This window comes from Sus scrofa, chromosome 14 (assembly GCF_000003025.6).
Source record: "Sus scrofa isolate TJ Tabasco breed Duroc chromosome 14, Sscrofa11.1, whole genome shotgun sequence".
In the NCBI taxonomy this organism is placed as follows: Eukaryota; Metazoa; Chordata; class Mammalia; order Artiodactyla; family Suidae; genus Sus; species Sus scrofa.
Genome location: NC_010456.5, coordinates 140,733,020 through 140,753,619, shown reverse-complemented (window position 1 = coordinate 140,753,619; position 20,600 = coordinate 140,733,020). Strand labels below are relative to the sequence as shown.

General features: G+C 60.4%; 1 protein-coding gene across 3 annotated transcripts in view; it reads right to left on the bottom strand.

Annotated features, from left to right (window-relative positions):
* INPP5A (inositol polyphosphate-5-phosphatase A) overlaps positions 1-16,891 on the bottom strand; it is a 159,215-nt gene extending 142,324 nt beyond the window's left edge. The window contains exon 1 of one of the 3 annotated variants that reach the window (XM_005671580.3): positions 16,538-16,891. In XM_005671580.3, coding sequence (XP_005671637.1) covers positions 16,538-16,612 — 75 coding nt within the window. In that variant the 5' untranslated portion in view covers positions 16,613-16,891. Of the gene's footprint in view, positions 1-15,638; positions 15,699-16,537 lie in introns of those variants that run through there. The other 2 variants (XM_003133237.6, XM_021073890.1) reach the window with 2 other exon arrangements.

Genomic DNA, 20,600 nt, shown 5'->3' with positions numbered 1-20,600 from the left:
GCCATGAAGCCAAGAGAAGACCCCGCGAGAAGATCCGCGGCATAGACACATCTTTAGCCAAACAGACAAAACACAGAAGACTCAAACTGCTCAAATCAGGACTGAAACAGAGCCTACTACCAACCTTGCAGAAAGAAAAAGAATCACAAGGGAATCCCAAGAACAAGGCCCTTCCAACGAGCTGGTACCCGAGACACAGTGACACAGTCCCAGAAAGACACAAAGTCCCAAAGCAAACCCCGAAGAAAGAGGAAACCCAAACGGACCTCTAACAAGTGCAAAGATGACGAATAAGCCGAACAAAAGACCCGCCAGACGGGTGCTAAAACCCTGAGCGTCGCTGAGAGACAGCAGAGCGCCCTCCGTAAAGGGAAAGACACCCATGACCGCGGGCAGCGAGACCTAACGTCGAGGCAGCCCTGCTCCCAAGCTCCCTACAGACCGGCGCGACCCCCTCCGAATTCCAGCTGCCTCTTTTGTAGAAAGCGGCAGCTGACCTGGGAATTCAGGCGGAAATGGAGAAGACGCCGGCGGACCAGCCAGAACGGGCTTGAGATTAACCGCAAAGGTGGGGCACTCCCACTTGCCCATTTCAAAACGTGCTAGCAACTACAGTCACCAAGACCGCAGTCCTGGCGCAAGGACAGACGACCAGGCGAAGGAGGCCGAACCGAGAGTCCAGGAAAAACCTACACATCTGTGGTCAATTCACCCCCAACCAGGCCATCAGTGCAGAAGAACGGTCTGTCCAGCCATCGGCGCCGACACAACCAAAAGGGCACAGGTGAGAGGGTGCGGGAGCTCACTGCTCCACGCCACGTGTAAAACAACTCGAGATGGATGGAGGCCTAAACTGAAGAGCCAAGCTATAAGGCTTGGAAGAAAAGACTTAGGGGTTACGCCTTTGTGGTCCTGGCTAAGTAGCAGTTGCTTTTTTTCCTTTTGCTGTCTCTTTTCTTCCCATGCGTATTTTTTATTGACATACAGCTGATTTCCAGTGTTGCAGTTCACAGGTACAGCAAAGTGTGTATATTCTTGGCGGGGGTTGGGGGGGGGCGCTGCACGCACAGCACATGGGAGTTCCCAGACAGGGGTTGAACTGGAGTTACAGCTGCCGACCTACACCACAGCCACAGCAGCACTGGGTCCGAGTCAAATCTGCAACCTCCACCACAGCTCACAGCAGTGCCGGATCCTTAACCTGCTTAACGAGGCCAGGGATTGAACCCACATCCTCATGGATGCTAGGGGCTCATTTCCACTGAGCTGTGATGGGAACTCAAAAGTGCATATATTCTTTTTCATGGAGTTCCCGTCGTGGCACAGTGGTTAACGAATCCGACTGGGAACCATGAGGTTGTGGGTTCGATCCCTGCCCTTGCTCAGTGGGTTAAGGATCCGGCGTTGCTGTGAGGTGTGGTGTAGTTTGCAGATGCAGCTCGGATCCCAAATTTCTGTGGCTCTGGCATAGCCCGGCGGCTACAGCTCTGATAAGACCCCTAGCCTGGGAACCTCCATACGCCGCGGGAGCGGCCCAAGAAATGGCAAAAAGACAAAAAGAAAAAAGTGCGTATATTCTTTTTCATAGTCTTTTCCACTATAAATTATTACGAGACACTGAATGCAGTTCTCTGTGCCAAACAGCAGAACCTCGTTGCTTATCTCTTACGGAGACAGTGGGCAACCTTTCATCTCAAGCTCCTAATCTATCCCTCCCCCGCTGCCCTTTTGGAACTATAAGTTTGACTTCCCAGTCTATGAGTCTATTTGTTTTGTAAATAAATTCCTTCATATCACATTTTAGATTCCACATTTATATCATATGATATCATATAGTATTTGTCTTTCTCTGACTTACTTCACTTGGTATGAGAGTCTCTAGGTCTATCCATGTTGCTGCAAATGGCATTATTTTATTCTTTTTTATGGCTGAGTAGTACTCCATTGTATACATGTACCACTTGTTTTTTATCCATTCATCTGTTGATGGACATTTCGGTTGCTCCCATGTCTTGGCTGTTGTGAATAGTGCTGCTTTGAACACTGAGATGCATGTATCTTTTTGAATTAGAGTTTTTATCTTTTCCAGGTAAGTACTCAGGAGTGGGATTACAGGACCTAACTCTAGTTTTTTAAGGACCCTTCATACTGTTCTCCATAGTGGCTGCACCAATTTACATGCCCCCAACAGTGCAGAGGGATTGGCAGTGGTTTCTTAGATGTGTCCTCTGAAGCACCGGCCACCAAAGAAGAAACACAGATAAGCTAGATTTCATCGAAATGTCAAATCTGTGTGCTTCAAAGGACACTATGAAGGCTGGGCAGAGACGGCACAAAGACTGGGAGAAAATATTTGCACATCACATATCGGATGAGAATCTAGTATCCAGAACACATAAAGAAAAATTTGATAATTTTAATATTTTTTAAATGGGCAAAAGATGTAAATAAACATTTTCCCAAAGCAGATACCCGAATACCCGAAAAGCACATGGAAAACACTCAAGGTCATCAGTCATCAGGGAAGTGCAAATCAGAGCCACGCTGCACCTGCTAGGACCACTAGACTCAAAAAAGTGGAATAGTAAGTGTTGTTTTTGGTTGTGGAGAAACTGGAACCCATGTGCTTTGCTGGTGGGAATTAAAAATTGTACAGGGAGTTCCCATTGTGGCTCAGCTAGCATCCATGAGGACGTGGGTTCGATCCCTGGCCTCACTCAGTGGGTTAAGGATCTGGCACTGCCACAAGTTGCAGCATAGTTTGTAGATACGGCTCAGGTCCCCTGTTGCTGTGGCTGCGGGGTAGGCCAGCAGCTGCAGCTCCAGTTTGACCCCCAGCCCGGGAACCTCCATATGCTGCAGGTGCAGCCCTAAAAAGCAAAACAAAAACAAAAACAAAAACAAAAACAAAAAAAGTGGTGCATACACTTTGGAAAACAGTCTGGCAGTTCCTCCAAAAGTTATACATGGAGCTATCATATGACCCAGCAACCCCACGCCTAGGTACCTGCCCAAGGGAACTAAAAACATTCACACAAAAGCATGTACCAGCTGTCCACAGCAGCACTGTTCATAAAAGCCAGACGTCCATCAGCGCATGCGCAACAAACTACGGTCTGTGTACAAGGAAGTCGAACGTGGTCACAGGAAGGCGGGACGTGCTGATACACGTACAGCAGGGGTGGGCCTCGAACACACGCCGAGGAGTGGAGTCGGGAACAAATGGCACATGCTGCCTGATCCCCGTTCTCTGAAACGCCCGGAATAGACCAAGCCACCGATGCTGAGAAGATCAGTGGTTGCCTGGTCTTGAGGGGGAGGAAGAGGGGGACCGCTACTGGGTTTCTTTTAGGGGTGACAGGCATGTTCTGGGGTTAGACCCTGGTGATGGCTGCACAACCCTGCAAATATAATAAAACACTGGGAAAAAGGAAAAACATAACAGATTCACTTGGTGCATCAAACTAATACAACACTGTAATAAGTCAACTGCACTCGAATAAAATTTTTTTTAAAAAAACCACTGAAGTGTGCACACAACAGGAGTGAACCTTACAGTACCTGAACTTTGCCTCAACTTTTAAATAATAATAATAACAACAATAAGCACAGCCAGTACAGGCTTCAAACCGAATGACTAATCCACTGCAAGCAGGACACTCTCACAGCACGTGTGCTGCCGTCCACGGATGGGTCCCAAGAGAAGATGTGGGAGGAGCGGCTGTGTCAGCCACCTGACCCCGGGCACCAAAGCTGGAGCACAAGCCCCCGCCCCAGCCAGCTGAGCAAGCTTGCCTCGGAAACAGCGGGCGCTACCTGACCCCACCCACCTGGGTTCCTTGGCACCTCGTCAGCTCCTAATCAGGGACCAGGACAGGGCAAGAAGGAGGGGACCCGTGGTGGCCCCAGGGTGGGCGTGCAGGGCAGACAGCCCAGGCGGGGGACACTGGTGGGGGGAGCCAGTCCAACAGGTCTGGGCTGGGCCGTGGCTCCCTGTTCTGGAAGAAGCAGACCCAGCACACGGGCCCAGTTTCCGCAACCCCAGTGGACACCAAGGGCTCCCAGAGACGCCAAGGCAGCTCCACCCAGTAGTAAGGGGGTGTTCGTTCCCTTACAAAATGTTAGAACTTTGTTCTTTGTCTGCAGTCCACATTCATAACGCAGCAAGAGCCACAAGACGCTGAAACCCTCTGTGACTGGTCTGTCGGCAGCGTTTAAGGCGCTCGCAAAGCCGTGTCAAATATACGGAGGGGACAGTGCCACACGCCCTCACGGGTCACTCTACACGAGTTTCTTCATCATAGAAAACTGAACGGTCAGCCTTCTCAGGAGTTCTCGTCGTGGCTGAGCAGTAAGCATCCACCAGGACGTGGGTTCGATCCCTGCCCCGCTCAGTGTGTTAAGCATCCGGTGTTGTCGCGAGCTGTGCTGTAGGTCGCAGACGTGGCTCGGATCCTGCGTTGCTGCGGCTGTGCTGTGCGCCAGAGGCTACAGCTCCGATTCAACCCCCAGCCTGGGAACTTTCACACGCCGAGGGTGCGGCCCTAAAAAGCAAGAAACGGTTCACAGGCATCAATGCTCTCCTAGACACCGGAATAAGTTTTCAACTTTCTCTCTGCACAGGATTTTATTATATCGGAAAACAGCAATGGAAAGCACAAGTTTGGGTGTTCGGTTTTCCGCCCGTGGTCCCTCAGGAGCCATTCCAGAAGGACCCCATCCTCAAAGGCCACGCCCACCACTTGGTGGCACACGTCCGAGGGCGCCAGTCATCTCCGCTGCGTTTCCCTGAGCGCTCAGAGCTCAGCACCTTCCCGGCCAGGCCACCCAAGTCCCCCTTCTTCCCCTTCCGGCCTGACTCACTATCAGCAGTTAAATACAGACAGGCCACAGGCAGCCCCAGGGCCCCAGTGTGCCCGGAGGAGGGGGCTGACTGCCCGTGCTCCAGGCCTGCGCCCTGGGGCAGAGGGCGGTCAAGGCAGCAGACCCCACATCTGGCGCGTCTTCCCACCAGCTGCAGAAGCGGGGCCGCCAGGTGCAGCCCCCGAAGCACTCCGGGAACGGGGGCTCAAGCACAGTCAAATGCACACGCCCCAGACTGCAGGGCCCGGCTTCTGCAGCTCCCCGCCCACGCCAGCCAGGCCGGGCCACGCCAGCCACACCACTCACCACCCACGCCAGCCACGTGGCTCCCCAGGCAGACCCAGCTCCCCGCTGCCGGCCCTATGGTGGCCCCAACGGCCACCCCTTCCTTCGTTCTCTGGGCAGCTCCCATGCCCCACAGCCTCCAGGCCCGGCCCCTGCCGCTTCCCCAGGAGGCCCTCTGGTCTCTGCGCCCGGGGCACCTCTGGGCGTCCTGAGCTACCCTGAGTCACCACCTCAATCCCCGTTCACCGCCGGCTCACGCTCAGCAGCAGGGGCAGCTCCAGGACCAGGGCACAGGCTTCAGGAGACAGGCTGCCCCAGGGCAAGGCCACCTCCGCTCTGAAGACAAGGACAGCAGGAACCCCGCCTCAGAGAAAAGCCCTGATCCCAGGCGGGCGCCTTGGGTGACAGGCAGGGGGACCGTAGCTCTGGCCGCTGGCTCCTGGGGCCCTCCTGAAACCCCTCGCACGCCCCTCTCGAAATACTCCTCAGATTCCCAACGCGCCCTGCTCACCTGCCCGGGGACCTCACCTGCTGGCCCACGTTATTCTCCATATGCCCCTCGAGGCTGCTCCAGCCTGCCCACCCCCCGAGCCGCAGGCTCCAGGCCGCTGCCTGTAGACCCTGCCGCCTTGCCCCGGGACCGACAGGGAAGGCGCAGGAAACACGGGGCCGTGGATCATCGCGGGGGCGCCCGGGGGGAAGCCGCTCCCAGCGCTCGGCCGCCGCGCTCAGCCACTTCTGAGAACGCCCCATAGAGACGGGCCTGGTGGCTATGCTGGAGGGGGTGCCGGCGTGGGGAGGGCCTGGGGCTGCTGCCTGCTGGGGTTCCAGCCCCTGGAAGGGGGCCCAGCTCTGAAGAGGTGTTTGCTCAAAGGCCGCTGGGGCTGAGCTACCACCAGTCCTTAAGATAAGCCCTCTCGGTCCCAGCGTCACGCAGAAACCTGCAGGCTCAGCGAACGCTAAGCCCAGAGCTGAGCCCAGGCAGGCAGCAGGACCTCCCGCGACCTGGGGGCTGGGAATGGGGGCCGCCAGGCTGGCCCGTGTGCAGCCCAGACCTCCCGCCCCAATGCCCCCTAACAGTACCAAGGGTCCCCGGGCCATGTATGTGAGGTCAGAGTCCTGGGGGCATCGGTTCAGCCGCTGAGATGAGACGCCCCCTGGCCCTGGTGAGACAGCCCCCAGATCGACCACTGGGCACTACTTTTGCCCCCCCCGTAGGTCAGCTCCTGCCACTGACCACATTCTGCCAGCAGCGTTAACGACCGCGACCCCACCTGCCACCTCCCACCCTGAGAGCGTGCCCCGTATGTGCTGCCTGGACGTGGCTGCGAGGGTAGCAACCGTGTTACAGCAAAAACAGGAAGTTGCAACAGATCTAAAAAAACCGTAACAGTGATGAAGGAGAAAATAAAAGCAAAACATATGTCTCCACAAATTTGTTTGTTACTTAGACAGATGTCATTCTCAACAGAAAGAATCCAACCGAAAGTAAACCCCAAATCACCCCGAGTTACAGCACAGCAAGCAGCACGCTCTGCCTGAGGCGCTGGTGAGCACCTGCGGAGCAGGACAAGGCCAGTGTCCCAGAGCCCCAGTGAAGCTCTGGGCCCAGAGGAGCCGAGGGCTCCGAGGGCACCAGGCAACCCCCTCCTCTCTCCGCAGCCGCCCCCCCCAGGGCAGGGGCTCCCAGGCCCTGCAAGGGGAGGCCTGACCATTCGACCCAGGTCTGTCTCACACAGACTCAGCCACCTGGCCAGAGCGCCCCTCCCATCACTCAGTCAGCACCTTACGAGGACGGCGGGGTAGCCACGGACTGCGGCCCAAAGCCCACGTAGGCAGGCAGGGTGCTCGGAGCTGGGGTCTGTGAAGGTGACAAGGCCACAGGCCCAAACGGACCCCAGTGCTGCCCCTTTCAGGTGGGCCTGAGCACACGGCCCCCACCCAGGACAGCCAGGCCCAGGCAGGGAGAGCACACGCCCAAAGGGCTCCCTGAAGGCCCCCTGGGAAGAAACGACCATCAGGTCTGGCCAGACGGCAGGAAGCCAGGCCAGGCTGGGGCAGGCCTCCCAGAGCCTGGAGCCCTGTCACCTCCATGTCACAAGAGGTAAAATGCTTTCCCTAAAGGAGAAGCAAGCCCAGAGCAGAGCCTCCCCTTGCTCTAACATGAAGTGGCTGGAAACACTGACATCTGACACCTGCCCTCGCCGTCCCGCGGGGGCACTGTCCTCTCTGGGCCTCGAGCCAGACCAGGGCAGCCACGGGCCTGCCAGGAAGGTGACACACCTGCCAGAGAGGGTCTCCGCTGCCCTGGAATGACGTCCCCAGACCTGCCCGGGGTCATCAGCCAGACCCCCGAGAGAAAGGCCAGGGGACGGAGGACAGCACCCCAGACGGGCCATCCCTCCCCAGGGGCCGGGAGGGCAGCATTCCCCCGAGAGGACCCTGCCCGGAACCAGGTGTGGTGTCCTCCACGCCCAGGGTGTGGGGGAGGCAGACAACCAATTCCCTCCTGGGGGGCCTCCCCCCACCGCTCTCCCACACAGACAAACAGCACCGGCAGACCAGGTGGCACACGTGGGGTTGGGACGTGGCCAGCGTGCCTACCCTGTAGAGACGCACCTCCCACCAACCACACCAGGCCAGGGCTGGAGCCAAGAATGGCCGGAGCAGCCCCCCTGTCCCTGCAAAGCGGGCCCGTCCTGAGGATCCCAGTACCCTCTGCCCCTGCCCCAGGGAGGGAGAAGGACGAACACCCCAAGAGGTCACCCCAGTCCACACAGTCAATGGATTGCCAGAAACTGTCACCGATGTGGCAGACTGTCTGTCTTGGTGAGATGCCTGCCATCCAAAAGACGGACAACCCAAGCCAACCAGGAGGAGCTCCCGCTGAACGCCCTCCACCAGAGGGAGGGCAGCCCCTGTGCCGGGAGGAGGGCCTGGACCCCATGCGGCCGAGGGATGTGCGGTGGAGCCCGGCTGGGGAGCAAAGGGCCCGGGAAGAGGAAAGGGGCACTGACAGCGCAACAGCTACTCGCCAAGAGACGCGAGCCCACGCCCACCAGAGACCACGCCCACCAGAGGCCACGCCCACCGGAGGCCACGCCCACCGGAGGCTGCGCACCGCCCTTCAAGGCGGCCCCAGGACCCTCGACAGGTGCGCCCACCCACCGCGGGAAGAGCGCTCAGCAGAAGCGACCTTCCTGGAGGTGGGAGCCGTGGTGAGGGCGGCCCAGAGAGGGCAGGCGGACCGGGGCCAGGGCTGAGCTCCGCAAAGGCCCGCGCAGCGCTTCCCTGTGGCACTCCCTGTGGCTCAGTGGGTTAGGGATCCTGCGTTGTCACTGCTGTGGCTCAGGTCACCACTGTGCCGAGGGTTTGATCCTTGGCCCCCAAACTTCCACATGCTACGGGTGTGACCAAAAATAAAACTATGACTAAACAAACAAACTGGAGAGCAGTGGTGGCCGCACAAAGGGCAAATCTTTCCATGACCACTGCCCCGCACCCTTACACGGTGACTCCAGGTGTATGCAAGTCACCCTCCACCACGGTCACGAGTGACCGAGAAACAAGCCGGAGCCCAGGCGCCTGCAGACCTTTCCACCGACCACTGACGCCTGTCCCCAGGCGTCCACCAGGTGCCAGGCCCGCAGGGCACACACCTGCCCCAACTCAGCCCTGTCCATGCTGTGACCTGAACACGGTCAGGGTCCAACCCAGAAGGCGCACGGCAGTCCCGGTTCCTCAGCCGCGTCCGTTCTGCCCGCACATCCTCAGGACAGAGCCCCGAGTCCCACCCCCAGTGCGGCCGATCCGATCGGAGACCGGCACACCCGCATGCCAAGAACACGCCAAAGCCCAGAGCTTGTCACCGACTGGAATGGGGGTGGGGGCGTTCCTGGCGCGGCGCAGCAGAAATAAACCTGCCTGGTATCCATGAGAATGCGGGTTCGATCCCTGGCCTTGTTCAGTGGGTTCAGTAACTGGCGTTGCTGTGAGCTGCGGTGTAGGTCGCAGACGCTGCTTGGATCCCGTGGCTGTGGTGTAGGCTGGCAGCTGTAGCCCTGATTCAACCCCTAGCCTGGGAACCTCCACATGCTGCGGGTGCAGCCCTAAAAAGCACAAGAAAAGAAACGGGAGTGGAGACACTGCACAGAGCTGGGGACAGTGAGCTGCCCCAGGAGGGAGCGCAAGGTCCTGCCTGCCTCCCCCTGGGCAGAAAGACAGCACAGCAGCAGGTCCCATGGGGGGGTGAACTGCAGGTGTGGGGGAGGGGGGCGGGGCGGAGGGTGAGGGCAGGAACACAGGCCACAGGCTGGACCGGCCAAGCAGCCCAGCACAGCTCGCACAGTGAGGAGAGTCTGCCTCCTGAGGGGGCCACACCGGGAAGGCGAGGACAGGCCCCTGCGAGTCAGGTGCTGGGGATGCAGGTCAGCACCCATGCTTCACATCTGCCAGGGCATCCGTCCCTCCTTGACCTGCTGGACCACTGCGCCCGTGTCACCACGCCCCTACCCTGATGCACCCACGGGCCAAAGGAGCTGAATCCCAAGCCTGTGACAGGGGATGGAAGGCAGAGCCGAAGGCAGCATGATGCTTTTCCGCAGCACCAAGCCTCCCCAAGGAGCCTGGACTGCAGCCCTGTACAAGCACCAAAGATGGGCTCCCTCCCCCGAGATCTGGGGCTGTGTCTTCACTTTCAACTCTCCTTTGGTTCCTAGAACAGCCACTTGTCATTCAGAGGCCCTGAGAGGCAGGGCAGAAACACTGGGCTGTCGGAGGGCTGTCTGGAACCAGGGCCATAGCTGGACCCTGCCAGGGGTTGGGGGGAGCAGGCCCCCAACCTCCAGGACGCAGCCCCAGGCACCCGCTCCCATGCTCGAAGTCCAGGTGAGCCAGGAAGGAGCGGAGGCTGTGAAGTGACAAGGGCCAGGATGCAGACAGAGAGGGACAGAGGCTTGGCTGGGGCCGGAGCTTGGGAGAGCCACCCTCACGCCAGGGCGTTCTGCTCAGACGGAGGGAGTGCAGCCAGCAGGCTGCGCGTCCCCACCAAGTCTGGAGGGTCCTGGGCAGAGCAGGAGGCTGAGAAGACAAGGGCCCGAGGTTGCACTGACCCCCGATGACCCCGGGCCCTGCCCCCAGAGTCGGGGCTGGCTCTTCTTACTCACTCAGGGGAAAACCAAAGCTCCCTGCACCTGGCGGCACCAGCTTCCCTGACGGTCAGGGCACGTCGCCCAGGAGCCTCCTTCTGTGCGAGCGCCAAGACCAGCATGGGGTGTGGCCAGTCACTCCCTGACCAGGTCCTCCACTCCTGACAGCCAGGTGGGCAGAGCCAGCTCCTGCGTCACCTCAGGTCACATGCGCACAGCACGCCACGCCCCCAGAGACATGAGCCCTCTGCTCCCCCTCCACCCAGGCAGCAGATCCAGGGGCCCCGGGCCACGTGCATCTCCCCAAACAAACCCTGGAAACCCAGGTTTTCAGTTGTAGAATATCAATGTCACCACCAGAGGCCAAGCAGACGTGGGACCGTGACTAAAGACAGGGCTGGGGATCACGGCGAGTCTGAGATGCTCCCTAACCGAGGCCCTGTGCGCCCAGCCGCCCCCAGGCGACAAGGGGTGGGGGCCCACAGGCAACCCCAGCCCCTCTACCTCTGGAGTCGCACAACCATCCCTGGGTCACACCGCAGGGTGAGCCCTCTCACCACCTCGAGGCAGCCAGTGGCCCTCGTGCTGCCTCACTCCCAGTCATGGTTCAGGGCGGGACCCGACGGCTTTCCCAGCAGGCAGTACTGGGTCGGGATGTGCGTGAGCGGGGGGCGCTCCCCCACGCTCAGAGCCAGGCGGGGAGGGCACAGGCGGCACCCGGCCTGCGCAAGGGCTCGTGTGGGGCGATGTCGCAGGCTCAGAGCGGAGGCCCCAGGGCCCCAGTCAAGGGAGCAGGAGGTGTGTCCAGCGGGGAGCTCGCCACACTCTCCTCGGGGACCCCATCACCCTCCCTCACTGCTCACAAACCCAGGAGGGCAGCTGCAGCCCGAGAAGCGACCACACACAGGTGACCGAGACGCCACTCGGACCTCCCGCTGCCTTTCTGATGAGGCGCCCACCCTGCACTGCCCCCACCTACTGGACCCCATCCCTGGACCAAGCCCACTGCCCAGCAGGAGACACTGCCGCCCGCCGGCCAGGGCAGACCAGGAAGGGGTCGACATTTAAGGAGCGAGCTGGCCCCTCCCCCAGGCAGCCACCCCTGCTCCCTCATCTCTCCCTTCGGGGCAAACAGGGTGCTCCCAGGACAAGGCCACCTGCTGGAGGCAGGCCTGGTCTGAGTCCTGTAACTCCAGACTGGACACAACACATCCCAGCCTCACCCCCAGCACAGGCCTCCTTCCCCAGAAAGAGACGCCGCCAGAGCCGCCCAGGCGGGAGTACGGCCCCCTCCCCGCCCCGCTTCCCCTCCACCCCCGAGGGGCACGCGCTCCTCGAGCTGACGGTGTGCAGAGCGGGCCCTCCCGGGGTGACGCCGGCTGGGAGGCAGTGGACACAGGCTGCCCGGCAGGGCTCACTTCACAAAATCCCTGAGACTTGAAGTCTAAGAAGTGCCTCCCAGACCAGCACCTAAAGGCTCCCTGAGCACCTGCAGAGCCAATGAAAGCAGGAAACGCGGCAGGTGAAAGCAGGCCCTGGGCGGCTGACCCGGGACAGACAGCATGGCCGGCCGGGACCCGGGACGAGGGCAGGCGGCAAGAACGGCCTGCTGACTGATAACTGCATGTTGACTTCAAATCCCAACCGCATCAAAGGCAGACGTGACAGGAGCTTGTCAAGGCTGCCAGGAGGTGTGCAGGGTGTAGGCGTGGCTTCCTGACGCGGAGGAAGCAGCGCCAGGCCCACTGAGTGCTCTGATCCCACCGCCGGGGGCCAGGCAGGTCTCCGTCTATAAAGTCCCAAACGCGGATAAACAGTCCCAGTTCCCACAGAGAAAGGACAGAGGCGGCAGTGCCACAAGAAGGCAGCGACGCCTCCCTCAGGCCGTCCCGCCGGCATGCCCTGGGCTGGGCTGCAGTGTCCCAAGGGACCTGCGAAGAGGAGCCCCGGGAGCTGCCTGGGGGCTTCAGGAGCTGCGAGGACTGTAGAGACACCACCGCCTCCAAAATTCAGAAGCGCTGAGTCTTTGATGAGAACTGGGCCCTGCTTCCCTCACTGGCCTACGCACTAGAACGTCCCAGGTGACAGCAGCATAGGGACCCGGTCCCTGGAGCAGGTTGGGCTCTGATCTGGGTCTCCTCCCTGCCCTCAGGCATCGGCATGGAGACGCTGGTTAAAGACCCCACCCCAGGAGGCCAGTGTGGCAATCAGGAGGTGGGGGCCCTGAGAACCAAACGCACATCTTTGAGAAAAGACAGATAACAAGGCGCTGGAGGATGTGGACAAATCAGAACCCTCGTGCCCTGCTGGTGGGAACGCGGAACGGGGCCAACCCGGGAGAGGGCTGGTGGTTCCTCCAGAGGTTGTGCACACGTCACCAAAGACCCAGGAGTCAGTCCCGAGGAATGTGTCCAGAAGTGAACACACCCCCCCAGAAACTTGTAAGCCAAGGTCCACAGCAGCCCAGAGGTGCGGGCTGCCCAAACAGCCACCACCTGTGATAGACAAACAAAGCCGGGAACAGCCGACCGTGGACTTGAACTCAGCACCAAGGGGAGTGCAGCGCCAACCCAATGCTGAGCCCTGACACCACGGTACCAGACGCCAAAGGCCACACGCGTGACTCCATTTACAGGAAACATCCAGACTCCAAACGCAGAGACGGGACCCAGCCCAGTGATTTCCAGGGGCTGGGAGTTTGGGGGGAGACGCAGGAATCGCAGTTGTGGGCGGGGAGCTGCTGAGGCACATGACGTTTCTTCTTCAGGTACTAAAGTTGATGGCGGCAGCATCTGCACGGCTCTGCGAGGGCACCAAAAACCAGGAGACCGGCCACTTTCCGTGGGGGAGGCCCACGCGGGTGAAGGCCGCCTGGGCAAAGCCATCACCAGACGGCACTGCTTGAAAAAGAGGTATCCACGCAAATGAGAGCCAGCGAGAGGCCCGCCGCACCCGACGCAGGCCCCACGCGGGGTCCCCGCGGACCCGGGCGCCCTGTGCTGGAGGGGGGACAGCAGACCGGACGGGACGCCCCTCGAGCGGCACTGCAGTTGGGGCGAGCACGCCCACAACAGCCGGAGGGAGCTTTGAGGGTGGGATGGGAACAGAGCAAAGGGCTGGAGGGAGGGGGACAGCACGCCGGCCGGGGAGGGGCTCGTGGCCGCCAGATGTGCAGCCCAGGCCAGGGCAGGCGGAGGGCTGCTCAGGAGGTGGCCAAGCAAAAAGACGAGCCAGCTCAACACTGCGGTTAGCACCGGAGCAGCAGCAGGACAGAGCCCTGCAGGCAGACACCCAAGAGCGAGCTGTGCCCTCGGAATCCTGCCGCTCGCTAAATCTCTTTCCCAAACAACAGCCTTACCATGTAAGGGTGGGACGGAGCTCTGAAACCACAGCCTGCAAGAATTCACCTTCTCTGTTCACTTCTAGCAAAAAAAAAAAAAAAAAAAAAACACAAACAAAAAAAAACCTCCTAAAGAACCAAAAGCTAGAAACCTCACTTGTCAAAAAGCCAGCCATCCCAAGCAAAACATTTAGGTATGCACCCAGCCACCCCTTGCCAGCGAATGGGTGGTGACAGCAGGAGCCTGGGGACTAGGGAATAGCCACGGGCTCTCCAGAGCCACCCGGGAAAGGCACAGGCAGCACAGCCACGGAGGTTGGGGACAGCCCAGCTAAGAGAGGTCCTCGGAGGTCGGGGCCTCGCCGAGGGCAGCCGCGTCCATAGCAACAGGACCCTTCCAGCCCTGCTGGCTCCTGCGTGAGCGGTGGCGCAATGGGGGGGGTGTGCCATGGACCCTCGGAGAGCTGCAGCTTTCTCGGTTTCCGCTTTCCTCAGTCCGTCCCATAGATCAGGTAAATGTCAGCACTTCTGACCTACGTGATCAAGCACCCTCTGGGGCTCCCTATAGATTCTAGGGATGTAATGGGTGGAAGTTGGAGACCCAGTGAATGGCGGCCATTTACCAACCCTCTGGGTGGCACTCCCGAGCGAGGAGCAACCTGAGGGGCCCACAGCGGGGACCCGACAGAGGAGAAAAGAGCAGCCTGCCACACAAGGCGCTCTGTGGGTCGCAGCACGTTAGGGCCACGCCACGGGCAAAGCCCACATCCAGAGCCCTAGTGGGATCCCCTCTGATGGGGTGGAGGCAGCACGGGAAGAGACCACGCAACCGCAGAAGCAGCCCCTCGGCAGCGTCACCCGTCACCTGTGCCCTTCCCGAAGGCCATCTGTCTCTACCCCAGACCCTTCCTCCTCCTCCTCCTCCTCCTCGGCCTGCACCATCCAGGAAGACGCCAGGGTCACACGAGGAGCCTGGTTTCCAGACGATGAAACTGGGCAGGACGAGTCCCTCCCCGGGTCTGCCAGCATCTGAACAGAGTGTCAGTCGGTCGGTCAGCAGGGACACAGGACCACAAAGACCGAGTCACCAAGCAGATCTTCTGAATCCTACTATAAACCGAGGAGTTAAAATGGCCTTCCCTCAAGGCTTCGCTGCTTCCACCGGCCAGACTGCCAAGCGGACTGGTTAAATGCCCACCCCTGCTTCTCCACACCACCGAAGAAGGACGGCTTCAGACACATTAAGAAACCTGTGGGACAGGACAGATACATGTCAACGGATCCTTTCGTCAAAAGACACCTTGCAGGACGAACCTGTGCACCGCTTACCAAAACAAATGCTCCCTCCCAGCACAAACATGATGCAAAACTCCATGTAGACGTTAAGAAAAATGAAAATTCAGAGGGAACACGTTGGTAAACAAAGTCGCCCATTTTCATGTCAACAGAGAGAAGTGTGTGTATACAGTGGAAACACAACAAAAATGCCAGAACGGGCAATCAAAGACTATTGCAAAGAACGTTTGCACAGCAAAATTCTTTTCCCTTTGAGACTAAAATGCCCCACCGTGCTTAATTTTCCTGACATTTCTGAGGCTTTGAAGCCACAGCTAACGGATCTGAATCATCTGAATAAAACCCTGTTATAGTGGATGTTACTGGAAAGCCGAGAATAGAATGCTAAATACAGACACACACCCATACGGGGCACTTCTGTAGAAAATGATCAAACACAAAACTAGGTAAAGTTGTCCTGCCCATGACAGAGTCAGAGGGCAAGCCGTTCGCCTTCCGCAGGGACGTCGAAGACATGGCTCCTGGAAGTTAAAACAAGGGAAACACAAAAAGAGCTCCTACCCTTGATTGATAAAATCACACCTCACCCGAGCACGAACTCAGGCTACAGAAACACCTCACCCTGCTCACTGCCAGCAGAGGAAGGCTCAGCAGAGGCAGGAAAGTCAGCTTGCACGGTGGTCTAGGTGGCCGCCCCCACTGCTCACCTGGGGGGGGGCAGTGCCAGGCTGCCTCAGGCCCATCTGGGCCATCATCCTTTTTTCTGAAACAAGCACACCACTTGGAGCCGCATTGTGCTTTATTTGGGTTGGCAGTGTGAGTACCAACAGCGGGGAGGCACCGTGGCTGCAATGCCGAACTAGGTCAGGCTCGGCCTGCCTGGGGAACCCGGGGAGCACCGGGCCCCGGTGGACTCTCTTCCCCAGGGCCCCGGCCGCCGGGGCGGGAGGCTCCAGAGAGCAGAGGCCTTGGACCGTCAGCATCCTTTTTCTGGCCTTGGAAAGCTTCTGCATCTTTCTCTTTAATAAACAAGAAACAAAGTCCGCAGGGCTTTCAACAGAAGCCCCTTGTTCCAGAACTAGAGAAATACTAAGTTACAAGGTGAAATGAGGGCGCCCACACCTCCCAGCAGCCACAGTCGGCAGGCAGGGCCGGGGCAAGAGCCGGGGCCCTGGAGGGGCCGGAGTCAGAGGCCAGAATCAGCGGCTGGGATCGGGGAGACAAGGGCTGGGGGTTGTGTCCAGGGCCCAGGTTCTGGGTCAGGATTCCCTACCAGGGTTGGGGCCAGGTTCAGGGTAAGGGGCCCTGGGACCGGGGGTCTGGGGTCAGGATTTGGGGACCTTGGACAGAGATTAGAATTGGATTTTAGGGACCCGGGTTCAGGGGCTGGGCTCTGTGTTCAACCTACGGAGTTTGAAGGCAGGGGCTCAGGGCCGGGGGTCAGGGGTGGGTCCGGGGTCCCAGGGCAAAGGACTAGGTGTCTGGGTCCCAGGGTCCCAGGGCTCAGGCCCAGGCCCCGGGTCCCAGGACTCTTCAGGTCCGGAGTCCCCGGGGCTCAGGGTCCGGGGTCCGGGATCCGGGGTCCGGGGTCCGGCAGCGCACTTACGTCGTCGAAGAGCGAGCCCACGTTGGCCGTGACCAGCAGCACCGCGGTGCCCGGGGCGGCCGCTTTCCCCGCCATCGCGGCCTGGGCCGGGGCGGCCGCTCCTCGGGGCCGGCCAGCCGGGGTCTCCGCGGGCCGCGGCGTCAGCTGCGCCAGGGGGCGGCCCCGGGGCGCATCGCGGGTTCGGCCGGTCAGGCCGGGCCTGGCCGGGGTCCGGCCGCGCTCGCTCTCGCTCTCCGCGGCCCCACGCCCGTCGCTCTCCGCCGGCGCTCACCGCGGCCCGCGCGCAGCCATTAGGATCGCGGCCGCCGGAGCTCCCGCAGCGCTGCCGCCGCCGCCGCCGCCGCCGCCGATCGCTGAGGCGAGGCCCGCCCGGGCCGGGGGCGGGGCGAGCGGGGCGGGGCGAGGCCGAGCGGAGGCGGGGCCTGCAGAAGGCGGGGCGGGCTGGGCGGGGCAGGGGAGGGGTGGGGCCTCGAGGGGCGGGGACGGTGGGGAGGGGCGTGGAGGGCGGAAGCGGGGCCAGGCCTGAGGGGCGGGGCCTGCGGGGGATGCTCTTGCGTCGACCCCGGCCTCTGGGCCACGTTCCCATCAGTCAGCGCCCGCCCCGCCTCGCCCCGTGCCGCGGCTGCGCACTGACTCTTCCCGCAGCCCTTTGACGGCAAGGCCCGGCGCCTCGGTCGCGTCTTAAAGGGGCCGCGCTCTGCTGGGGCTGGACCCCCTTGCTTTCCCGCAGGGGTTGCGGTGGGATCGCGTGGCCCTGTGTGACCCGCGCCGGGCCGCCGGACCGGAGGGCTCAGGGCAGCAGGCACGCTGGGGTCTGTGCCTGCCCTCCGCGCCTGGAAGTCGGCGGAAATGAAATGGCTGCTGGGGACGGGAGATGTGCCGACGCTGCCCCGAAAGGGGACAAGTAGCCGCCAACTACTGGCTCTAGGTTCTGTCCACCCACTCGATGCAGGTAGCAGGGACCACGCGTCCAGGACGGTTCACGAGGCTCTCCAGGCGCATCTCGCGCTCGGACCGCCCTCCCGCAGCGCCGGGATGCGCAGGGTCCGCGGAGGACCAGCCCTGCCCGCGCTTGCTCTCGCAGGAGATGTGCGTGCGGCGACACGCACCGCCGGCCGGGGCCGAGGGGGCGCAGGCTCTGTGCGCTGCGGAGCCTGCCAGGGAAGGCGTCACCTCCGCGTGCTGACCCGTCGGGTCCGGACCCTGCCTAAGCGACCGCTTAGCCTGCCAGCCGGAACCCACTTCACTTGAAACCAGCTGTCGCCTTGGACCGAATATGTCCTCCAGAATTCTTAGGTTGAGGCCCAGCTTCATTGTGGCCACATGTGAGGAGAGAGGCTCTGAGGAGATACATTCAGGTTCAGTGAGCTCATAAGGGTGGGGCCCTTTTCCAGCAGCATCAGCCTCCTTTTAAGGAAAGACCCAGAGCACTTCCTGTCCCCCCACAACCTCCCACCCAGAACCGAAGACAAAAAAGAGGGCCTGTGACCCCAGAGCAAGAAGGTGGCCACCCACAAGCCAGGGAGAGGCGCTCTCCCAGAAGCAGAGCCCTTCAGAACAGGATCTCTGCCTTCCAGCCTCCCCAGTGTCAGAAATAAATCTCGGATGTTTAGGCCGCCAGCCCGTGTGGCTCTCTCTCTTACCCGGCAGGGCATGTCTTGTTTTACTTTGTTAGAAACGCAGCACCTGCCAAGGGTACCTTAGCAGGAGCCAAATGTGGGTCACTGATGCCTGGAACCTGTTTCCTAAGAAGTGATGTTGTGTCCTCACCTCCACTCAGGCTGTCTCTGGCCCTTCTCCCCAGCCCATCATGGCCCCGAAACACCCTTGCCCACATGCGCACCTGCACACAGGTGCGTGCACACACACACACACACACACACTCACTTACTCTGAGACTATCTATGTTGGAGGAACTCCCAGTCCCCTGCCCCCGGCAGCAGGGGATCGCAGGCTTGTCCTCCCTGAGCACCTGGCCTCGTGGCTTCTGAAAATGCACATTCACGGCTCCACGATGTCACTCACCTCTTCCCCAGGTAGGGGGTCACCCACAGGCCACCCGTCCCTGGCAGGTGCCACACCCTTCCCTGGGAAGGAAGTGCAGTCCTTCCCGCTGTGTTAGCGGGCCCACCAGCATCTGTGCCTCCATCTGGCCACCGCCTTGGGGTTGTGCCATCAACTCTAAGACCCACCTTTTTCTACCATCTATCCAGTCCCTTTGCTGCAAACCCACTCCTTGAAATAAACCAGCCTTTGCCCCCAGGGCCACTGGGCCACGCTCTTCCAGGCCTTTCACACTGAACTTGGTGCCCACAGCCCACAGGGGCCATCCTCACAGGATGGCCAGCCTGGCTGCTGCCCTGGGAGGAGCCGCCTCGCCCCTGCCTCCGTGGCTCATGTTCCACAGCACCCACATCTGTCTCGTGAGCCCGTGGCCGTGGCAGCTGCGTTTGTGCCCCAGAGGTTGACTTGTCCTGCTTCTTCTGGCTCAGCAGACTTCTTACACGCCCCTGCCCCCATCAGACCCCGCCCCCGACCACGCCCATGGGTCCCCCTCATATCACCCTCTCACCTTTCCCTCTGCCTCCCCTCTCCCCCCACGGGCACAGCCCGTCCCAGAGACACAAGGACGTGTATCACATCATGAGTCGCATGACTTAATGACAGGCCGGAGCCATCGCTGCGCCTGGGGCCAGGGCCGCCCTACTTGCAGAGACCTGGAACGCTGACACCACCCGGGTCAGAGGCCACGCTCCTCAAATCGCTTCTGCTCCATCTTCTTTACCTTTGCGACGTTGTCCCACGTTTGCTGCCTTTTCCCCAAAAAGTTCCGCAAAGCCCGCTCACCTGGCTCCAGGAGAGGCCTGGGGCACCTGGCATCGGGACTCAAGCCCGGTGTTTGGGGGCCGAGGCGGGAGGTGGAGGCAGCCAGAGCTGCGATGTGGGTTCCTCAGAGGAGCCGGCCCCGGGCCAAGCAGCCCCCTTAGCCTGACCCTCTCTGGGCTCCCGAGAGGCACACCGGCCAGTCCTGCGGTTAAACACCCACCTGCCCGGAGGTTTTTCAGGGACTGCCCATTAGTCACTAAGTATCACTCGTTACCGAGCCCACGTTATAACCAGTGCATTGAAGGATTCTGATTATCAGGTGGTGGAGAGATTTGCAGCTGGGCTTCACCGTCCACACGTTTCAAAGTTCCCCTTCGGCGGGTGGACAGACAGCACCTGGGAGCGGCAAGACGTCCTTCCATCATGTACGAATCAGTCCTCAGCAGTCCTGTCAGGTAAGTCAACTGTGTTCAACGGGATGTAAAAACACCAAGTTAACCGACTCACTCAAGTTAATTTTCCGTAGGCAGACAGCCTGGCTGGACGCACCAGGAACGAAGCCAGGGCTCTGGCCTCTGGGTGGGGGGCTGGGCGCCCTTGCTTTAGCCAGAGGTATTTTTGCAAGTAGCAGGTGAGTGGGCATTTTCGGTTACTGACGTCAGGCTCATCTGGGAAGGAGGTTTCGCTCCCTCTGAATTAGTGGGATTCTTTCCTCATCAATCAGTTTAGCTTCTGCTGTCACTCTGCAGGCCCCGACTGTGTGTGCGGGGCTTTACAATTCTTCTTTCTAGTCAGTCTCGGGAGGTGTGTAACCCTGGGCTATAGATAAGACATGAAGCCTTCAGGGTTGAAAAGCCGGCAACCTGCCAGTAGTTGTGGGGCCAGGACTGCAGGCCCGGCTGGTAAACCTCCCGGAAGCTGAGGTCCCCGCAGGGGAGCAGACGAGAAACCCACACGGGTCCCTGGCTAAGGTGACGTCCTGCCAGCTCCCTGCAAGTTTCCTCGTGGGGAGTCACACGCTCATCACAGAATGTTTGAGACGAGAGAACCATGCCCAGAGCAGGATGAAGAGGAGCGGCCACTGGGGGTTCACCACAGGCCCCCCCCACTGGTCACCGTCTGGGTGGCTCCCATCCAGGATGGTCCTCAGCCTGTGCCCAGGGCTCTGATGGCGCTGCACACATGGTTCTGACGCCTGTTTTCAGGCTCAGCGTCATAACGTGGGTGCTTTCTGCAC